This window comes from Scyliorhinus canicula, chromosome 16 (assembly GCF_902713615.1).
Source record: "Scyliorhinus canicula chromosome 16, sScyCan1.1, whole genome shotgun sequence".
Lineage (NCBI taxonomy): Eukaryota > Metazoa > Chordata > Chondrichthyes > Carcharhiniformes > Scyliorhinidae > Scyliorhinus > Scyliorhinus canicula.
In genome coordinates, this window is record NC_052161.1 from 101,567,485 (window position 1) to 101,588,320 (window position 20,836).

The 20,836-nt window shown below is 46.1% G+C and overlaps 2 protein-coding genes across 3 annotated transcripts in view; one reads left to right on the top strand and one right to left on the bottom strand.

Moving 5' to 3' along the window:
• Positions 1 to 3,497, top strand: part of dffb (DNA fragmentation factor, beta polypeptide (caspase-activated DNase)) — a 91,024-nt gene extending 87,527 nt beyond the window's left edge. Inside the window, exon 7 of the mRNA XM_038821775.1 lies at positions 2,734 to 3,497. Within this exon, the coding sequence (XP_038677703.1) occupies positions 2,734 to 2,824 (91 nt within the window). The 3' untranslated portion in view covers positions 2,825 to 3,497. The remainder of the gene's footprint in view (positions 1 to 2,733) is intronic.
• The window catches only part of c16h1orf174 (chromosome 16 C1orf174 homolog), a 29,747-nt gene extending 19,407 nt beyond the window's left edge, over positions 1 to 10,340 (bottom strand). Inside the window, exons 1-3 of one of the 2 annotated variants that reach the window (XM_038821779.1) lie at positions 10,184 to 10,340; positions 3,617 to 3,677; positions 2,036 to 2,146 (exon numbers count right to left, since the gene is read on the bottom strand). In XM_038821779.1, the coding sequence (XP_038677707.1) occupies positions 2,036 to 2,053 (18 nt within the window). In that variant the 5' untranslated portion in view covers positions 2,054 to 2,146; positions 3,617 to 3,677; positions 10,184 to 10,340. The remainder of the gene's footprint in view (positions 1 to 2,035; positions 2,147 to 3,616; positions 3,678 to 10,183) is intronic. The other variant, XM_038821778.1, reaches the window with a different exon arrangement.
• Positions 10,341 to 20,836: the final 10,496 nt, after the last annotated feature.

Consider the following 20,836-nt stretch of genomic DNA (forward strand, 5'->3'; position numbering starts at 1 on the left):
TGAGTCCCGACGATGTGGATCACCCGGTGGTGAGTGTGCGGGGGCCGTCCTGGGGGGGGGGGGGGGGGGGGGGGGGAGAAGATCCAACCCGGGGGGGAAGGGGCTACCGATCGGCGGGCGGGCTGGTTCCGTGGGGGCCTATTTTGCTCTGCGCCGGGCCCCTGTAGGGCTCCGCCATATTGCCCGTGGGCCGGCGTGGTGAAGGGAACCCCCGCGCATGCGCGGAAATATGCCAGCCGTAGTGTGGCCATTCCACGCCGACTGGAGCTTCGGGGAGCACTCCGGCGCCAACCTAGCCCCCGAGGAAGGGGAGCATTCCCCATTATCAGGGACTGTTAACGCCAGAGAAGTTGGCACCGCCTTTCACGCCGGCGTGGGAACATAGCCCATTTATTGGAGAATCCCGTCCCTTATTTTAAAACTGCATCTCCTGGTTCGAGATTCGTGGTAGCGTGGTAGAGAAGTGGTAACGTTCTCCCAGTATAACCTGAACAAGTCCCCTCAGGGTCTTATATGATTGAATAAGATCGCCTATCATTCTTCTAAGTTACAATAGGTATAGGTCCAACTTTTCTTCATAAGATAAGCCCCCCAACTCAGGGCAGTGACACACAGGGAGTAACAAGAACAATTTTCAGTCACAGTGCTCGTTGGCACCAAGATCCGCCAATCAGATTTCTGCCCTTGCCTGTGCACTGAAACAGCCCTCATCCTCTATGTTGTCCAATTGTGTGAGATTGCCTTTGCCTGCCTCCACTGCGATCATCTAGTCATAGCTAGCGAGTCTTCTGCAGTGGCTTCCCTTCCTGCTGCAGATCATTGAGGTTTTATCCTTGTCCCCCTCCCATTTATACCCTGCCCCTTGGCGACATTATCCAAAAGCGAAATATTATTTGCTACATCGGTGTTCATGACACTGAGCTCCACCTCACTAGATTCTTGCTCTGCCTCATGCTGCTTGTCCAAAATCCAGTAATGCATGAACTGAAATTTCATCCAATTAATTATCAAGGTCGCTGAAGTCGTTCTTCATAGGGTTCTGCAGCAAAAACTCTGCTCCTTAGTCAACAACTCTATCCTGCTCCCTGGCAACTATCTAAGGCTGAGCTGGAGTGTTTGCAGCATCACCGTCCCAATCAACCCTAAGCTTGGGCCACAATCCTACATCCTTTCCATCATCAAGACTGCCCATACCACCTTTGGAAGAACGTCCATCTCCGCTTACCTGCTAAAACCCTCATCCATGCCTGTGCAATCCCCTGATTCAACTATCCCAATACTCCCCTAGTCAGCTCTGCCTAAAATGGAACTCATCCAAAACTGAACTGCATCTATACTGACTCTCATCAAGGTCGGAATTTTCTGGCCATTCTCGCTGGCGGAATCTTCTGGCCCTGCCGATGTTTGGCATGGTATATCCCGTTGACAGTGGTGGTATCAGAAGATCCCGCCACCGGCCAATGGTAGCCCCTGTGGAAAATCCCACCCCACCCCCACCACCAAGTATTTCCACCCATCATGCCTGTACTTGTTGACCTACACTGGCTCCCAGTCAAGCAATGCCTCAATTTTAAAACTTTGATCCTTGTGTTCAAATTCCTTAATTGCCTTTCCCCTCCCTATCTCTATAATCTCCTCAGGTGCTACCACTCAACGAGATCTCTGCAATCCTTCAACTTGTCTTCTTGCACATTTTTGATTTCCTTTGCTCCATCATTGGTTGCTGTCCCTCAACTGCATACGTCCAAACTGAAATATCCTCTCTAAAAACCCTGCCTTGAGGTGCTCTTTAAAGACCTCCCTGACAAGATTTTGCCTGCATATTCTCATATCTCTTTAAAAAGGTTTGATGCTAAATTTTTCCCAATAACGCACTTGAAATATGCCATGAGATCTCTTTACTACATTAAAGATACTGCACAGATATGAAAGTTGCTGTTGTTATAATAATTTTCAAAAACAAAGCAATTAGTTTGTGGAAATACATTTATGCCAGAGGAATGGATAAGTGGGACACTGTTGTCGTTTTCCTTACCGCAATTGTTTTCTGCATTGAGCTGTCATCCTTGGCATCCTGCTTGGGGGTGTTTGATGCTGCGGAACAGAGCTCCCTATTCTTAAGGCGTGCTGAACGACGGACACCAACCTTAAACAAGATGTTTGGTAAATTTATCATAATTGGAGCAATGCATATATATATATACACACACCGTTTAAAAACACATTCAGAAAGTAAATGCATATTAATACAAGATTTGAAAAGCACAAACTTTTCCCCCCCCGAAATAATAATCATGGATGCATTGTATAATATAATGCATCACGTGAAAAGATCAAATGTACCCTTTACAAGATTCTTGGTTGGTGCGTTATAAACTGAAGTAGGATTTTAATTATTGAAATATTAAAACTGTACAGTAGTCAGTTAGATAGCACAAATATTTTACAAAGTCTGATTTTATTCTCAACACTTCAGACTGTTTTGGCTATATTTTCTGATTAAGTCTTCATAGGGCTATAAGAAATAGGAGAAGAGCCTTAACCCCCTCAAGCCTCCTCAACAGATTCATGAGTGCTCGCACCATTCTATTATTCAACTCAGGTGAATTGCTTCGGAGGCCTGGAACCACAATGTTTTCCAAATTTGTAATGTTGCATTTTATTTCTGCTGTGCTTTAGATTTTAAGTCACCTGATGTTGATCTAAATCTCTTTCTTTTCCCCCTTTCTAAAGCTCGACTACCGAAACAAAATTGCACTTCTTAAATTCAGAAGTATTTTTCTTCCTGTATTCAATGACTGTTGGGTTACAACCAGGCCAATGAATAACCTCACATGGGTTGATCACCTATGGTGTGGCATCAGGAGATGAAGTTTGATTGATGGACATACAACCTGATTGATGGCAGACCAAAGGATAGGTAAACAACTTGAATATGGCAAAGTCTACAAAAGTCTGCAGTGCCTGTGTGGAGAATTGAGAAGGATGAATGTTTACCAGAATGTCTGAACAAGATCTCGAAAGGCTGGAATGCAGCCAGAAATTTGGCCTAAAGGGACACAATTTTCAGGATTCACTGCTACAGCCAGATCAGCCAATTGGGGACTACAGGGGGAAGGACCAGGAATGGAGTGTCTGGCTGTAGGCCCAATCATTGCAAGGTTATTCAGAAACTTGTTGATGTATGGCAAAGGAGGATTTTTACCAAATTTGGCATTCTGTCGTTGAACAGACTAGTTTGGGGTCATCCATTTTGGGGGGCTGCCATTAATAGACCAATTTGGAGTGAATATTTGTAACATAGTACATATATCTGTAATGTAGTGTTATAGTAAGTAAATAGAGTAGTCTTTCTTCCTTTCTTTTAATAATTGCTTTCTCCTTTGACTGAAGTTATCTTTCTTTCTTTACACTTCTTTTGTCATATTATCAATTAAAATTGTCATATCACTATTACTATTCTAATTATTATTCAATAAATTTGTTGTTTTAACACATTACTTGGCATCGTCACTCAATCCTGTACGGCTCCGAACCTAAGTGAGACCCCATAAGGGATTTGCAACTTCCACAATCATTCAGGTAACAGATGTTATGTTTTATAAAGCGTCAATACCTTTTGTAGAATCTTTTAATATTTTCTGTATGCCTCAAGCTTTTTTACAAATCGTGTGCGTCTAATGGGAAAACAAAATAATCTGCACCATCTTTCTCTTTGTTTAAAATTCTCACAAAGCTAAAGTTAAAAAAAAACATTCAGTTTTGAAGTTGCAATACATTTTTAAAGTCGCAAAACGTAATAAATATACACTTTTTGCTGGTATTCCAGTTATAGCAGTGACGAGAGCCTTAAGTGAAAGAAAGCATAAAATGCCAGCAAGAAGAGTGCACCCGTTTTGAGAAGCATGAAAAAGGTTTTTGGCTGGGCGAACTGGAAAAAGTTCTGCAGGCTGTCAGAGTTGACTGGAAAGATCAAAGAATGATTACAGCTCTGTACACGGGACAGACTGCCAGGGCCAAGGTAGCCACGGGCAAACTAGGTGGTTGCCCAGAATGCTGCAATTTAGGGGTGGGGTGCAAAAATACTCAATGAATTATTCACATGATACAACATAAGTAACAAACAGGCTTCAACAGTGGGAATTAAAGGTCTGGATCAATGATGGGCAACCTCGGCCAGTGATGGGCCGCAAGATTGTAATCAGTCATGTTCACTAACCATGGCCCCATGACTAAGGTGTTAGACCCCCTGAATAAGGATAATATATGCTGAATATTTCCACAACGAGTCATAGAACTTGTTTAATTATTTATATATTATAATAATTCAAATGGTAAAAGCAAAATAAATATTTATGGTTTGGACGAAGAGGGAGTGCACGGCTCTCACAGTCAATGTTAGCAATCTGCACGCACCTCACTTGCCCTTGCTTTATGGGTGCACCACTTAGTCATACTGGTCAGAAAAAAACTACACGGGCGGAAATCAGTGGAATGTGACAACCCAGCATGTGGGCAGTGGTCAACAAAATGTCTTGCAAGTTGCATATGGCCCCCGGGTCACAGGTTGTCCACCACTGGTCTAGACCTCCCGATATGCATCCACATATACTGACACACGCATAGATTTCCATACATTTACATTGCAGTCTTTCCCTAAATTTCACATTGTATTCCTTATTCTGTTTATGCAGGAGTTTTACAAATTTCTACATCACGATTATAAAAATGCAAGTCAGTAAATAATGTCAAACACTAATCCAGCCCACTCTATCGCCACGATTACTGACTGCGTAAATGGCGCATAAAATCATTGAGCAATTGTTGCAGGAATATATGGTGTTACATCATGTTGCCATAAGGCACATTATGATGTGCATTGTTCCTCGTACATATCTGATGGAAAATGTAGAACAATAAGAATGTATAATCGGTGAATATTCTCATCTTCCATGTAAAATAAATCTAATTATAAATGCAGAATTTTTATTCATACTCATGCATGATATTAACCTTTGAATGTTAATTTTGGTGTGGGCATTTTTTGCCGAGGGCATCAACTGCTCTTGCGCCAGCCATGCAGGCTGATATAATCAGGATAGTGTTTGGTGAAACTGAACCTGGTGTAATCAGGCATGGGTCAAACAAGACTGCCGTCTATCACCATTGTGGAAGCCATGATAAATGAAACACTAGATAAGACTATAGAAAGGTGTCAAATCAGGCGGTCAATTGGTGAAGATAAAGAGATTTGCAGGTGATCAGCCCTGGTCGCTAGAACAGCAAAAGATCTAGAGTTACGAATGGATAGATTGAATTAAATGGTGAAAGCTAACAGAATGAAGTCAGGTGTAGAATTATAGAATTTACAGTGCAGAGGGCAGCACGGTGGCCTAGTGGTTAGCACAGCTGCCTCACGGCGCTGATGTCCCAAGTTCGATCCCGGCTCTGGGTCACTGTCCGTGTGGAGTTTGCACATTCTCCCCGTGTCTGCGTGGGTTTTGCCTCCACAACCCAAAAATGTGCAGAGTAGGTGGATTGGCCATGCTAAATTGCCCCTCAATTGGAAAAAATAATTGGGTAATCTAAATTTATTAAAAAAAAGGATTTACAGTGCAGAAGGAGGCCATTCGGCCCATCGAGTCTGCACCAGCCCTTACAAAGAGCACCCTACTCACACCCACATCTCTACCCAATCCCCATAACCCAGTTAATAGGGTATTAGCACCTATTATTTCATGGTCTTATGGTATTCATAGGAGACTCCTATCAGAGATATTGTTTACTCGTTGGGCTAAGTGGTCAGCTACTAGGTGTTCTCTGAAACTTCTCTCAGATATTCACATTAACCTTGACCCTGACAGTGGGTGCTAATACCCTATTTAACTGGAGAGAGTAACACAGCTGAGTTGGTTCCATCCTCATTCAACTGTCATACTCGTACACCTCCTGCAGATGTCAATGGACAGTGATTGGGAGTGAAAAACTACTGGAGCTGAAGTCACCTGTTATGCCGCATTCCCATTGTTATGACTTGTGCACGGTCAATTACAGCCTCACTTGACCCAGAGTCGCAACATCGTTGAAATTAACTCTTAATTTTAAACGTACCCAAAGTCTTTGGTCACCCAATAACTAACAGTCACCAGGTTTGTAAATTTTTGTTAATAACAATAACTATAATTAAATAGGCAGCAAATACAACTGGTTAATTATTATCTAATTTCTAAACCCCCTCCCCTCTTTAACTCACCCCACTCCCTCAACACACACAGGACAAACACAGTTGGGAAGAGGGTTGTAAACATAATACTAAAAGTAAAAGGATAAAACACTTATTTCCCCAGGGTGGAAGGCTCAATTACAAGGGGGCAAGGGTTCAAGGTGAGAGGGGGAAAATTCAGAGGAGATGTATGGGGAAAGGTTTTCACGTAGAGGGCAATGTTGACTGGAACGCGTTACCAGTGACAAAGTTGGAGGAAGGCATGATAGCGACGTTTAAGATGTCGCTTGATAGACACATGAATGGGCAGGGAATGGAGGGATACAGATCGTTTGGGCAAAAGTAGTAGGTCTAAATAAGGAATCTGGATGGACACAGGCTTGATGGGCCAAGGACCTGTTCCTGTGCTGTAATGTTCTTGGCTCTTTGTTCAGATGGGTATTTTCCACATCGATCTTTCTTCTGTCAAGGCCACCAGTTGGATGTCTTTGCTGTCAGTCTGTAATGATTTTCACTGTGAGAGAGAGAGAGAGAGACACACACACACACACACAAGAGAGAGGAGAGAGAGACACACAAAGCATCTCCTCTCAACATCCAGACGTTTTCTCTGCTGAGTCCTTTCAAAACCCCCACCTGGCAGGACCCAATCGCTCTCTGTTGCCAGGCAGAATATTGTCCCTGGCCCATCTATTGGCCACAAGCCAACCAATCGAATGAAATCCCTCCGATCTCTCAGGTGCCAGAACGTCTGGGTTCTTCTGTTCAAAAGGTAAAATTTCATAACACTGTGTACTATTTTGAAACTTTTGAGTTCCTCACTTCCTCTGCTCGACGTAAAGATATGTCTCCATTGAAGATTCATGGACCAAGATGATGATAAAGTAAAATAAATAGGAAATAAGGGAATAGATAGGAAGGATCCTTACATCATAAGGTTAACAAAAAAATACTGCAGATACTGGAAATCTGAAGAAAAAGACAATGTGCTAGAAATACTCAGCAGGTCTGGCAACATCTGTGGACAGAGAAACAAGAGTTAACATTTTGAGTTGAATATGCCTTATCTTCAGAATCACATTCAACTCAAAATATTAACTCTCTTTCTGTCTCCGTTATCATTTTGTCTTTGATCAGTTCAATCTCAGCAGCGTGGAATTGGACAGGTGGTCTTTGTGTGTCACAAGAATAATTCAACGGTTAAACACCAAGTGCAATATGCTCTGGAGGCTGCCTTCCTCAATCTAGTACATGTTAAAAATAAGGTTTAAGACCTATTCAGTTTTTTTTTTAAAATAGTGCTTTCCTCTCCATGGAGATCCAGGTTCTCACGGTCCACAGGATGCTGTTGGGCTGGGATTAGCTACAGAAGCAAGAGATTCCTGCCAAATGGCATAATTACTGATCCTAAATGTCAAATTACGAATATTCAGCAAACTACACAGTAGAAATATTGAATTATTTCTTGACATTAAATATCGGCACAGCGGCACAGTGGTTAGCACTGCTGCCTCACAACACTGAGGGACTGGATTCGATTCCGACCTCAGGGTACTGTCTGTGTGGAGTTTGCACATTTCCCCGTGTCTGTGTCGGTTTACTCCCACAGTCCAAAGATGTTCAGGTTCGGTGGATTGGCCATGCTAAACTGCCCCTGTGTCCAAAGGTTGGGTGGGGTTATAGGGATAGGGTGGGGGATTGGGCCTAGGTAGGGTGCTCATTCGGAGGGTCAGTGCAGACTCGATGGGCAGGATGGCCTCCTTCTGCACTGTAGGAATTCTATGATTCTTTGATTAAAAGTAATATTGTTGGGGGCAGATGGAAGAAATACTCTGTATCCATTATCCTTTAAAGATGTTCCCAGGCACGATTTGTCATTGAGCCTCCTAGTCTGGTACTCAATCACAGAGCGGTATTTAATGGAAACAATGGGCGTCTCGCCCACTGGTTGGAAAGCAGGGGAGAGCCCAGTGTTAAGTGAATTAAGTGCCACTTAGGCGCTTAACTGTACAGTGGCGGGCCTTTCCTGGGATCAAGGACCCAGGGTCAGACTTTCACCCGTCTTGAGCAGCCAGCCAGAGGCCAGCAGCTGTACTGAGTGGCAGCACCACTGAGGAGGCATAGCTACTGCTGGTACGATAGCCACCCAAGTAGCCACCTACTATCAGTGTTGAATCCCAGGCCACAGATGAATGGTGGCAGCAGTGGGTCATGCAATTGGGATAGAGGGAAGGGGTGTCTGCAGCAAGGACAGAGGAGATGGCACTCAGCAGGCCACCCACTTCCCGATGTTGGGTCCTTCAATCAAGGGCTGAGTACCTTTGAACAAGGAATCTCTCACACTCACCTCCCCCCCTTCAGCTCCCAGAAGCCCGCAAGCAACCCTGCGTGGATTTGCTTATTATGCTCCCCATATGGTGTGCTCCCCATATGGTGAGCCCCCCCATCCTGCCGCAAGGTTAATACCAATGATGGCACGATTAAACCCTATATGGGCATTAATTTCCCATATACGAACCGTAACTGGTGGCGGGGCAGGTAGGCCATCCATGGGCCTCCCTTTCATGGACTAATCCAGGGCAGAGGTGCGAAGACGACAGGTGTTAATGGGTGCGGCTGGTAAACTGACTGGAAATGCAAGTTGTTGTTATGCACTTTGCTCAATTTCCTTTCCAGTTACTGTTACTGCCTCCACTCCACCCACCACTGAAGTTGGAATTTCTTCCTGAGTATCTGAACCCAAACTTGATAGAGTGCCTATTTAGAATGCCTATTTGGACAAAGTACTGAAAACTTTTTGAGCACCATTAGAGAGTGGGAGAAAAACTGTGGAAAAGGGCGTGGGTAAAATGAAAATATATTTTTGAAACAAAATGACGTGACAACCTTTGAGATCTTAATGTTTATGTCTCACTCGCCTACTCACTGCTGAAAACCTAGCACTTTCCTGCCAGTGTTTTTACTGTTTACACAAAGCACCTTTATAATGACATAATCTGCACAAGGAGCTTTTCCATATGTGCCACCCGACTGACATAGGCCTGCTGGAATGTTTACAATCCACTTTCTTGATGCCAAATATAAATGGAAAAAAAGTGACAGGGCCTCTGAGGACCACGGCGAACCTTCAGCACCATTGTTGTTTGCAACTTTATTTTTCCAACTGAGGGAGATCAACATCGAACAGTGCTGAACCTTGTTATTCCACTTTCTAATGTTCAGAATTTGAAATGCAAACAAAATATATTCTACAGGTATTGAAAAGGCCTTTTATTGGTTTAAATCAGGAACACTCACATTTTCTGTCACTTGCCTCCAACCAGCAGCATGCACCTTTAAATAATTCTTCCTCGACACAGCACAGATTGAATCTCTGGTAAGCAAACTGGACAATTTCCTGGCACCACTTCTTGTGACAACAGCCACATTCAGATAATAACAATTGTAATTTAGCCTTGCAAACAGCACTCGAGCAGCGTCCTCAACATCACCTCAAACACCCTCCCTCCCAGGTGCGCCTGTGCCACCCTGAGTGAAGAGTGCCATTACAAGTGCTTGTGCCAACCTGCTTCATTACAGGGAGGGCCAACTGGTGGGCAGGGCACTGCCTGCATTCAACTGACTTCCTGACTCCTCTTTTGGGACCTGCCGACGACATATTTTTTAAAAGACCTTCTGCTAAAACACTTAAACGCCGGTTTGGGTTAAAGGAGGCTCTTGCAAAGTCGGGGAGGAGGGGGGGGGGGGGGGGGCAATTAGCAATGTAATGTTAAATTGCATCGTAAAGGTTCAACGCTTGGAAAGGGGGCAGCTGTTGGGGGAGTTGGAACTTTGTGAAGGCGAGCAGTGTGCAGCAGGCTCGGGGTGGTTGGGGGGGGGGGGGGGCTTTATATAACATTCCGTAGCTGGAGTGAGCACAAGAAAAAAACTCCTGGAACCCGCACACCAGGGAGCTCCTACCTGCTTCGTCTTCATCTTCAATGAAAATCTTGACCAAAGTTCCGTGTTGCGATCGCTCACTCGCTACAAAGAAGATTGTAACAAACAGTGGAACTTTCAGCACAACTCAGCCTCCCAGTCACAACCCAAGCGCCCGCCCACTGCCCCGAAAGGCCGACACCTGATTAGCGAATGGAGGCCAGCTTCGTGTTCCCACTGGTCAAGCGGCACGTCCATCACATCAACATTAAATGGACCCCCCGCCATCTTTGTGCAGGGCAAAGCCAGCAGAAAATGCCAAAGAGCCCTGTGGAAAAAAAATACACTGAGGGGGACTTACAGCAGACGATAGTTAATCAAGGAGTGTGTGAAAGCAACACGGAGTTTTTTTTTAAAAATTGCAATCATTATCGTACCTTCTAAATTGTTCCGCAGCTCAGATGCTGAGAGTACTTCTCGACGTTATTTACAACTCTTCTCTCGTGTATTGACAGCGGCAAATGCTGCTTTGCACCACGTTTTCCAAAGTTCGCAATTGCTTCGTTAATGTCAGGAGGCTGTTTCCCTCGAAGAATTCTTGTTAAATCCCACTCGCGTACAAAATGACTGACAGGAATATGTCTTTAAAGTGCTGTTGACGTGATTCCAGGTTATCGGAGCAGTCCCAGATACAATGTAGGGCTAAAAGGTGTTATTGTGTGTATGCCTGGATTATGCTCATCGCTAATTAATGGAGGTAAATGTACACAATAAAGACCAGAGCTCGAAAAATAGCACTTTCGACTGGGTACCTCAGTGTTCCAGACACAACATTGAATTCAACAGTTTTAGATTGTTACCTCTGCCCCTGTTTGGTTCACTTTTGTTTGCTAGATTTACCCCCCTCCCCCATTTGTTTCTCTCCCTTTCTCCCCTTGTTTTATGTTCGGATGACAACTGTTCATCATTCTGCATTCACACCTTCTCTGCAAAGATCTTTTACTCCTTTGGTTGTCCCACTCCCATTCCTTTTAGCCTTACATGATGAAGCTTTTTGTCTTTTATCTCTCTTGCCCTCCCACTTGATCACATACCTTGCCTTTTGTTCTTTGTCTCACCATCATCCCATTCAGTTGCTTAAAACGTATGACATCTCTTTTTTTCCAATAGAAGGGTATTGACCTGGAATGTTAGCTCTATTTCTGTGTCCACAGATGCTGCCTGCTGAGTATTTCCAACATTTTTGTTTCAGATTTCGGCAGTATTTTACCTTTGAAAAACTATAACAAGCAACTACATTGATCCTAAATAGATGTTGATAATGGAAGTACTCAATCAGAACTATACTGTCCTCTGTTTTGGACATTGAGTAAACTCCAAAGCACTTGTGTAGGACTAAGAAATCATTGTTTTTTGCAACACAGCTAGAGGCCCTTTGACCCGTCGCGTCTGTACTGGCCACCATTATCTATTCTAATCTCATTTTCCACACTTGGTCTGTATCCTTGAATGTCATGGCATTTCAAGTGCTCATCTAAATGCTTTTTAAATGTTGTGAGGGTTTTTGCCTCTACCAGCCTTTCAGAGGGTGAGTTACAGATTCCCACCAGCTTTTGGGTGCAAAAGTTTTCACTTCAAATCCCCCCCCTGTCCCTTAACTTAAATCTATGCCCCCTGGTTATTGACCCCTGTACGAAGGGGAAACACTTCTTCCTATCCACCCTATCTATGTCCCTCATACTTTTGCACAACTCAATTAGGTTCCCCCTCAGCCTTCTCTGCTGTAAGGAAAACTATCCCAGCCTAACCAGCCCTTTACTTTTAAAATCTATTATCGCCCTTCTCTTCTCAGTAGATTATCCTCATTTTAGAATGTATTCACTTTGTTTAAATTACCTGTTCTGCGAAACAACATTTAGTTTATTTTTCTAGGTAGTGCCCTAATGCTGGTTTTTCATTCAAGGTGGATATATATTTTGGTGGTGCAGCTATTGTCTAAAGACAATAGCTGCACCAGTGAGTTTTCTCTCACTTTCAGCCTTTGTTTGGTAAATTCATTTTGTTAACCAACTTGTATTGCAGTACTATATTTTGAATGTCCTTTACACAGGAATAAACTATTACTAATCAGGCACTATGAGAGTAACTTCATAATATTACACTGAAACACCAGCAAAGAGTCTGACCAAGCAACTACATTGATCCTAAATAGATGTTGAAATGAAAATCGCTTATTGTCACAAGTAGGCTTCAATGAAGTTACTGTGAAAAGCCCCTAGTCGCCCCGAACAGGCGCCGGAATGTGGCGACTAGGGGCTTTTCACAGTAACTTCATTGAAGCCTACTCATGACAATAAGCAATTTTCATTTCATTTCGGCGCCTGTCCGGGGAGGCTGGTACGGGAATCGAACCGTGCTGCTGGCCTGCTTTAAAAGCCAGCAATTTAGCCTAGTGAGCTAAACCAGCCCCAGATAATGGAAGTACTCAATCAGAGTTGAAACCCTTCTGTGTCGGTGCTGATTGGATACTAATGAGTCGCCCACCGATTTGTAACAAATGAAACAAAAGTTTATTTACCAGGTTTCAGGTACCCAACCGGATCTGAGCAGGCAAGTCCCAAACTGGCCAATTTTATACACAAAACTGAGCCATGGAACCCGAAGTCTGTTTCTGGAGCCCCCTTATTAAATGTCTGAACTGGCTGCTCAGCCAACCCATTAGATGCCGGGTGGCAAGGGACCGCCCACACATGCTGAATCCTGTTGGCCTCCAGGAACACCCAGAACTCCTCATTGGTGAAAGAAGCCCCATTATCCCTGAGGATAGCGGGGATACCATGCACCGAAAAAGAGATATGCAGCCTCTCAATGATCGCGCGAGAGGTGATCGCCATCATTCTTTTGACCTCTAACAACATGGGATCTATCAAAAGAACGAACATTGAGCCCATGAACGGACCAGCAAAGCTGGCGTGAACCTAGGCCCCCGGGTGGGCCGGCCCCTCCCAGGGATGAAGGTCGTGGCTGTAGGAATTTCTTGCGTTCCTGGCAAACAAAGCACTGCTGAGCCACCGTCTCGATGTCCGTATCCATTCCTGGCCACCAGACAGCTCCGTGCCAACGTTTTCATTTTAGACACCCCTGGATTTCCGTTGTGCAGGTCCTTCAAGACAAACTCTTGACCCTTTGCCCGGCCTGCATGCCCCATAGTAGAATACCGTCTTCCACACTCAACTTGGACATCTTGGAGGAGTAGGCTTGCAGTTCCCCCAGTAGCTGTCGACGCTGGCCACCAAACAAAACAAGATTCTGTACCTTAGTGAGCATTGGGTCTGTCCGAGTCCAGTTGCAGATACGCGATGAGGTGGCCGGCAAGGAGTCCATGAAATTTAAAAATGCGACAACTTCATCTGCCTGAGGGGGGCTATGGCCTTTAGCTGCCAATGGTAACAGGCTCAATGCATCAGTGTACGCAATGTGGGTCCCTCGCTGATGTTCGAAGGAGTACTCATAAGGGCCAGCAACAATGGTCCAGCGCTGGATCGTGCCGACGCAATAGGCAGGATTGCCTTGTCCTCCCGAAAAGACGAAGTAATGGATTATGATCCATCACGATGTAGAAATAGCAGCCGTAGAGGTACTGGTGGAACATTATTACTCTGAATACCACCGCAAGACCGTTCTTCTTGATTTGCGCCTATTTACTCTCGACCGTAATCAGCATTCAGAATGCAAAAGTGATGGGCCGATCCCGACCATTAGGCATTCAATGGGCCAGAACAGCCCTGATCCATAAGGACGACATATCACACGTAACGATCAACAGCCCAAATCGTAGTATGTCAGCATTCCCAAAGACAACAACCGTCTCTTGACACACAGAAAATTTGCTTCCTGGGCTGCACCCCATAGCTAGGCCTGGTGCTTCTTAAGGAGCAGATGCAGAGGAACCAGAATGGCCACGAGACTCAGGACTAATTTCCCATAATAATGGACCAGTCCCAGAAATGAATGGCGTTCCGATGCATCCTTTGGGGCAGGAGCCAACTGGATCGCACGCACTTCTTCGCCACTGGGTGGAAGCCGTTGTGGTCCACTCGATAACCTAAGTAGACCATCTCTTTTGCGTGAAACATGCCCTTCGCCCATCACAGGGGGCGCCAAACTGGGAGAAGCATTGCAACATCACTTCCAGATTCTTCAAGTGCTCCTGGTTGGTCGCCCCCATGACCAGCACACCGTCCAAATTAGTTGTGACGTGCAGCAACTCCCGCTGGATATTCTCCATAACACGCTAAAATATTGCACACGCCGATGAGACTCCAAAAGATAGCCGGGTGTACTCTTATAGGTTCCAGTGGTATCTATCTACTTATTGTAACATATTGACGAGAGGACCTGTTGAATTTAAGTTGCATATACGCATTACTCATATCTAGCTTCGTAAACGAGCACCCACCAGCCAATTTAGCATACAGATCCTCAATGTGAGTCATGGGGTAGCGGTCGAGTCTCAAAGCTATATTGATAGTCAACTTGTAATTCCCACATAGGCGGACCATTCCGTCTGGTTTGGGGTCCGAGCACAGATTCCTGCGGTACCCCACTAGTCACTGCCTGCTAATCAGGAAAAGACGCATTTATTCCAACTTTTTGCTTCCTGTCTCCTAACCATCTTTCTATCCATCTCCAGACACAGCCCGTAATCCCATGCGCTTTAACTTTACGGGCAGCACGGTAGCATGGTGGTTAGCATAAATGCTTCACAGCTCCAGGGTCCCAGGTTCGATTCCCGGCTGGGTCACTGTCTGTGCGGAGTCTGCACGTCCTCCCCGTGTGTGCGTGGGTTTCCTCTGGGTGCTCCGGTTTCCTCCCACCAGTCCAAAGATGTGCGGGTTAGGTGGATTGGCCATGATAAATTGCCCGTAGTGTCCTAAAAAAAAAGTAAGGTTAAGGGGGGGTTGGTGGATACGTGGGTTTGAGTAGGGTGATCATTGTTCGGCAAAACATTGAGGGCCGAAGGGTCTGTTCTGTGCTGTACTGTTCTATATATTAATCTGTTGCGAGACCTCGTCGAAAGTCTAAATAAACCATATCCATCAGTTCTGCCTGGTCAACTCCTCTAGTTACATCTTCAAAGAATTCTAGTAGATTTGTCAAGCATGATTTTCCTTTCATAAATGCATGCTGACTTTGTCTGATTACACCGCTGCTTACCAAATACTGTGCTATGAAATCCTTGATAATGGACTCCAGCAATTCCCCTATTATCGGATTTAGGCTCACTGGTCTATAGTTCCATTTTCTCTCTACCTCCCTTTTTGAATAGCAGGGATACATTCGCTACCTTCCAATCTGTCTGAATCATTCCAGAGTACAAAGAATTTTGGAAAACGACTACTAATGGATCTATTTTTTTTCAAATTTAGAGTATCAAATTATTTTTTTTCCAAATAAAGGGCAATTTAGTGTGGCCAATCCACCTAACCTGCACACCTTTGGGCTGTGGGGGTGAAACCCACGCAGACACGGGGAGAATGGGCAAACTCCACATAGACAGTGACCCAGGGCCTGGATCAAACTTGGGTCCTCAGCGCCAAAGGTAGCAGTGTGAACCACTGCACCACCGTGCCACCCCTGGATGTACTATTTCTAGGGCCAGTTCCTTAAGTACTCTGGGATCAAGATATCAGGCCCTGGAGATTTGTCCATCTTCAATCCCATTAATTTCCCCAAAACCATTTCTTTACTAATTTCCTTCAGCTTCAGCTTCTCACAAAAACTTGTGTTCTCAGAACTTCTGGTACATTATTCATGTCTTTCTTTGTGAAGACAGAAGCACTGTACGAATTTAGTTCCTCAGCCATTTCTTTGTTTTCTGTTATGAATTCCCCCATTTCTGAGGTGGCAGCCGTTCATCGACTTCTTAGAGAAGAATTAAGCTGTCAGCAGGTGGGTAGGGGTAGTGGGGGAAGGGGAGGCATGGGAGAGATGGGAAAGGAGAGCCAATGGAGGGGTGTTGGGGAGGGTAACATTGCCTGTGTAAGTCGGGGTCTGTGCACGCGGGGGGTGGGGGGTTGGTTGGTTATATTGTTTTTTTTGTTGAAAGTTGACGTGTAAAATTGTTAACATTTTAAACACCTAAATAAAAGATTTTCTAAAACAAAATGTTTAGTCAGTTTTTATGTCATTTGATAGTTTCCTATCAAATTGTATTTTCCCCTTCTTAATCAATCCCTTGGTCTGCCTTTGCTTAAACTGTTACCAATTCTCAGGTCTATTGCTTTTTCTCACTAATTTGTATGCCTCTTCTTTGAATCTAATACTATCTCTAATTTCCCTTGTAAGCCATGGTTTGGCCATATTTTGTATTTAATATGTTACATTCAATTATGTGATGAAAATTTCAGATTGAATATAGAAAATGAATAGTGATTCTGAAAACAATTAGAGGACAGACATTACCTTTGTGACACTCAAACTTCTATCGCATACGCTCTGAGATTTCAATGATATTTTCAAACCTTCCATTATTAATTTGGCACATTTCTCTCCCTGGTTGACCCACTTCCCAGCAGTTCCAGTACAGCTGCTGATGATGGAAGCCATAATTAAAAGCTGTGCTGAGCTTCTGGAGTGTTCCACAGATGCGCAGAGAATGGAAGAATCTGTTCCTGTCAATCTCTCAAAGGAGAGTGAAGTTTCCAGTATTACATTGTGAGTAATCTGGCTGTGCATAATGTACCCAAAGTGGAGCTCCATGGAATGAGTACGCCAGTACCAAATGGAGATCATTGGTAAAGGAAACACAAGTAGACTTGAGGAATGAAGAAGGACTGTCATCAATGAGAGTTTGACAAAACGTTCATGTTCTGAGTCCCTTGGTCTTTCATGTGCTCTTCAAGAGATACGATTGAATCTCAGTTCTGTGGATGCAGTAAAGAACCCAAATCCTCAGTCGTTCAGCACTCTTGATCCATCTTAGTTTTTCCATCCATTGCTGTGTACATTAACAAGCTCAGCCCAAACTTAAACATACAAAGGACAGATTGCAATCACTGTGTGGAGTCACCATTGTACATATTCATTCAGGGACAGCCTGATGAATTGTTGCAGTTCAGAAGGAACATGGAGGATGGGATCGGTTTATATTCACAATCAAGGGTTAAGATCCCCGTGGAGACCAGTAACAGGAAAGAATCAAATTTACCAAACAACCCCAACAGAAAAGAAAAGGTGGACAAGATTTCACTTTGTAAAACTTTTACTGTAAACAAACTAAAGTAAATGTAGATTAAACACGAACAGGAAAATTGTAGAAACTATGAATTGCACTTAAATAGACAATATAACATTGATTTTTCAGCAAAGTGCTTCCCAGTTCTCCGGTAGAGTTCAACAACGCTTTGTCATCCTGGACCTAATCCTCAAGTAGTCCCCGACAATCATTTTACTTCATCCGAGATCCACGGTGCACTTAGGTTGAACCTTTCACTCTTGGTTAAGGACAGTCCTGATGAAGTAGCATCACAGAGTCCCCACAAGAACACTCTGCTTTGCATGTTTGATCTGGCAGAGAAGTTTAACACATGACTCAGAGACAAACTTTCTTGAACAAAATGTTGGAATACAAATGGGTAGAATGCTTCAGCTGTACAAAGTACTGATTAGTTCACATTGGGAACCGTTGTGTTTCATTATGAGCTCTACACCTCAGAAAGGTTATTTTTGCCCTTGAAGAGAATGCAATGTAGATATACTAGAATTATACCGAGACTCCAAAGGGTTAAATTACTGGGAAAGATGCGTTGATTGGCCTCATCCTATTCCTTGTGTCCCCACATTCCCCCTCACCTCAATCCCACATCCACCCTCTTGCCTATATAAATCTCCAGTTCACTCTCCATATTCTCCACCCCCTCACACCCCATTCTCCCATCGCCCACACTACCAATCTCTCACAATCCCTCACACCCCAAATTCCCCTCGCTCCCACCTATCACTTTCCTTTCCTCCCATTCCCCTTTCCTATTCCTGTCCCCCCTCCCCCAATCTAACCCCTCCCCTCTATTCCCCTCTCCACATCCTCACCCACCCCAATCCCTCTCAACATTCCTCATTCCCTCCCCACTCTTCCCTCGACAATCCCCCACCCTCCAGTTTCAAATTCCTAGGGGTGCACATCACCAAAAATCTATCCTGGTCCACTCACGTCGACGCTATCACCAAGAAAGCACAACAGCGCCTATACTTCCTCAGGAAACTAAGGAAATTCGGCATGTCCACATTAACCCTTACCAACTTTTACAGATGCACTATAGAAAGCATCCTATCGGGCTGCATCACAGCCTGGTATGGCAACCGCTCGGCCCAGGACCGCAAGGAACTTCACTGAGTCGTGAATACCGCCCAGTCCATCACACGAACCTGCCTCCCATCCATTGATTCCATCTACACCTCCCGCTGCCGGGGGAAAGCGGGCAGCATAATCAAGGATTCCTCCCACCCGGCTTACTCACTTTTCCAACTTCTTCCATCGGGCAGGAGATTCAGAAGTCTGAGAACACGCACGAACAGACTCAAAAACAGCTTCTTCCCCACTGTCACCAGACTCCTAAATGACTCTCTTATTTACTGACCTCATTAACACTACACCCTGTATGCTTCAACCGATGCCAATGCTTATGTAGTTACATTGTATTCTCATGTATTTTCTTGAATTTTGTTTCATTCCCTTTTCTAATGATCCGTTGAGCTGCTTGCAGAAAAATACTTTTCACTGTACCTCGGTATACGTGACAATAAACAAATCCAATCCAATCCCTCCCATTACCCACTCCCTTTCCATTTTTTCCCGTCCCTAGCCCATTCTCCTCCCTCCCTCATTCCCGTCACCCCATTTCTCCTCCACCAATTCCTTCCCACATTTCCCTCCTCCCCATGCCCATTCCCTCTCCCCAATTACCCATCATTCCATTCTCGACCTCCCCATTCTCAACTTTCCCCCCCTTATATCCCCAATCTATCTCCTCCCCATTGGCTCCTAACCCACCTCTCCATTATTTCCCATGCCCCCATCCCCTCCTCACCATTCTCCCCATCGTCCCACATGCCCCCTCCCTATAATCCCCCATGCCCACAGCGTAGTAGGAGACCATTCAGCCCATCGGGTCTTTACAGTTCCTCTGAAAGAGCAACCACTCCCCTGCCCTATCCCCATAAACCACCTAACTTGCAGCCCCCCCCCCCCCCACACGCTCTCCCTACTAACTCTTTCATGGCTCTCTCCCCAGTAAACTCCCACATCCCCCTCCCCACTAACCCCAGCCCCCTCCCCACTAAGACACCCACACCTCACTAACCCCCCCCCCTCCCCCCCTTGCCGGTAACTCACCATGCTCTCTTCTACACAAACCCCCCCCCCCCCACTAACATTCTCCCCAATGGACCCCTCCATTGACCCTTCCCACAAACCTCCCATATCCCCTCCCCTGTAAATCCCCCTGACCCTCTTTCTCACCACTTGCGCAAACCTCCCCATGCCCCGCCTCCCAATGAGCCTCCCATAGCCCCCTCCCCAGTAAACCCCCCGACCCCCTTCCTCACGAGCGCAAACCTCCCCATGCCCCGCCACCCCACTAACACCCCCTCACAGGCCACCTCCCCACTAACCTCTCACACACCCCCCTCCACTAATTCCCCCACGCATCCCACCACACGAACCCCCCCCACGAACCACATCCCCCTCCCCTCCCCCCACGAACCACATCCCCCTCCCCCCACGAACCACATCCCCCTCCCCCCACGAACCACATCCCCCTCCCCCCACGAACCACATCCCCCTCCCCCCGAACCACATCCCCCTCCCCCCACGAACCACATCCCCTCCCCCCCACGAACCACATCCCCTCCCCCCGACGAACCACATCCCCCTCCCCCCACGAACCACATCCCCTCCCCCCCACGAACCACATCCCCCTCCCCCCCACGAACCACATCCCCCTCCCCCCCACGAACCACATCCCCCTCCCCCCCACGAACCACATCCCCCTCCCCCCCACGAACCACATCCCCCTCCCCCCTATGAACCACATCCCCCTCCCCCCTACGAACCACATCCCCCTCCCCCCTACGAACCACATCCCCCTCCCCCCTACGAATCACATCCCCCTCCCCCCCACGAACCACATCCCCCTCCCCCCTACGAACCACATCCCCCTCCCCCTACGAACCACATCCCCCTCCCCCCCCCCACGAACCACATCCCCCCCCCGAACCACATCCCCCCCCCCGAACCACATCCCCCTCCACCCCGAACCACATCCCCCTCCCCCCGAACCACATCCCCCCCCCCCCACGAACCACATCCCCCTGCCCCCCCCCCACGAACCACATCCTCCTCCCCTCCCCCCCCCCCCCACGAACCACATCCCCCTGCCCCCCCCCCACGAACCACATCCTCCTCCCCTCCCCCCCACCCCACGAACCACATCCCCCTCCCGCTCACCCTTCCCTATTACACCCCCCTTCCCCACTACACTCCCCAGCACCATGTCCCCTGTCCCACGTCCCTACCCCCACATCCCGGTGCTTTAATTCTCGCGTCACCCACGCCCCTCCCCTCCCCATCACACGCCCCTTCCCCATCACTGACCCCGTTTATCCCCATGCCCCAGCCCGTCTCCATGGTAACCT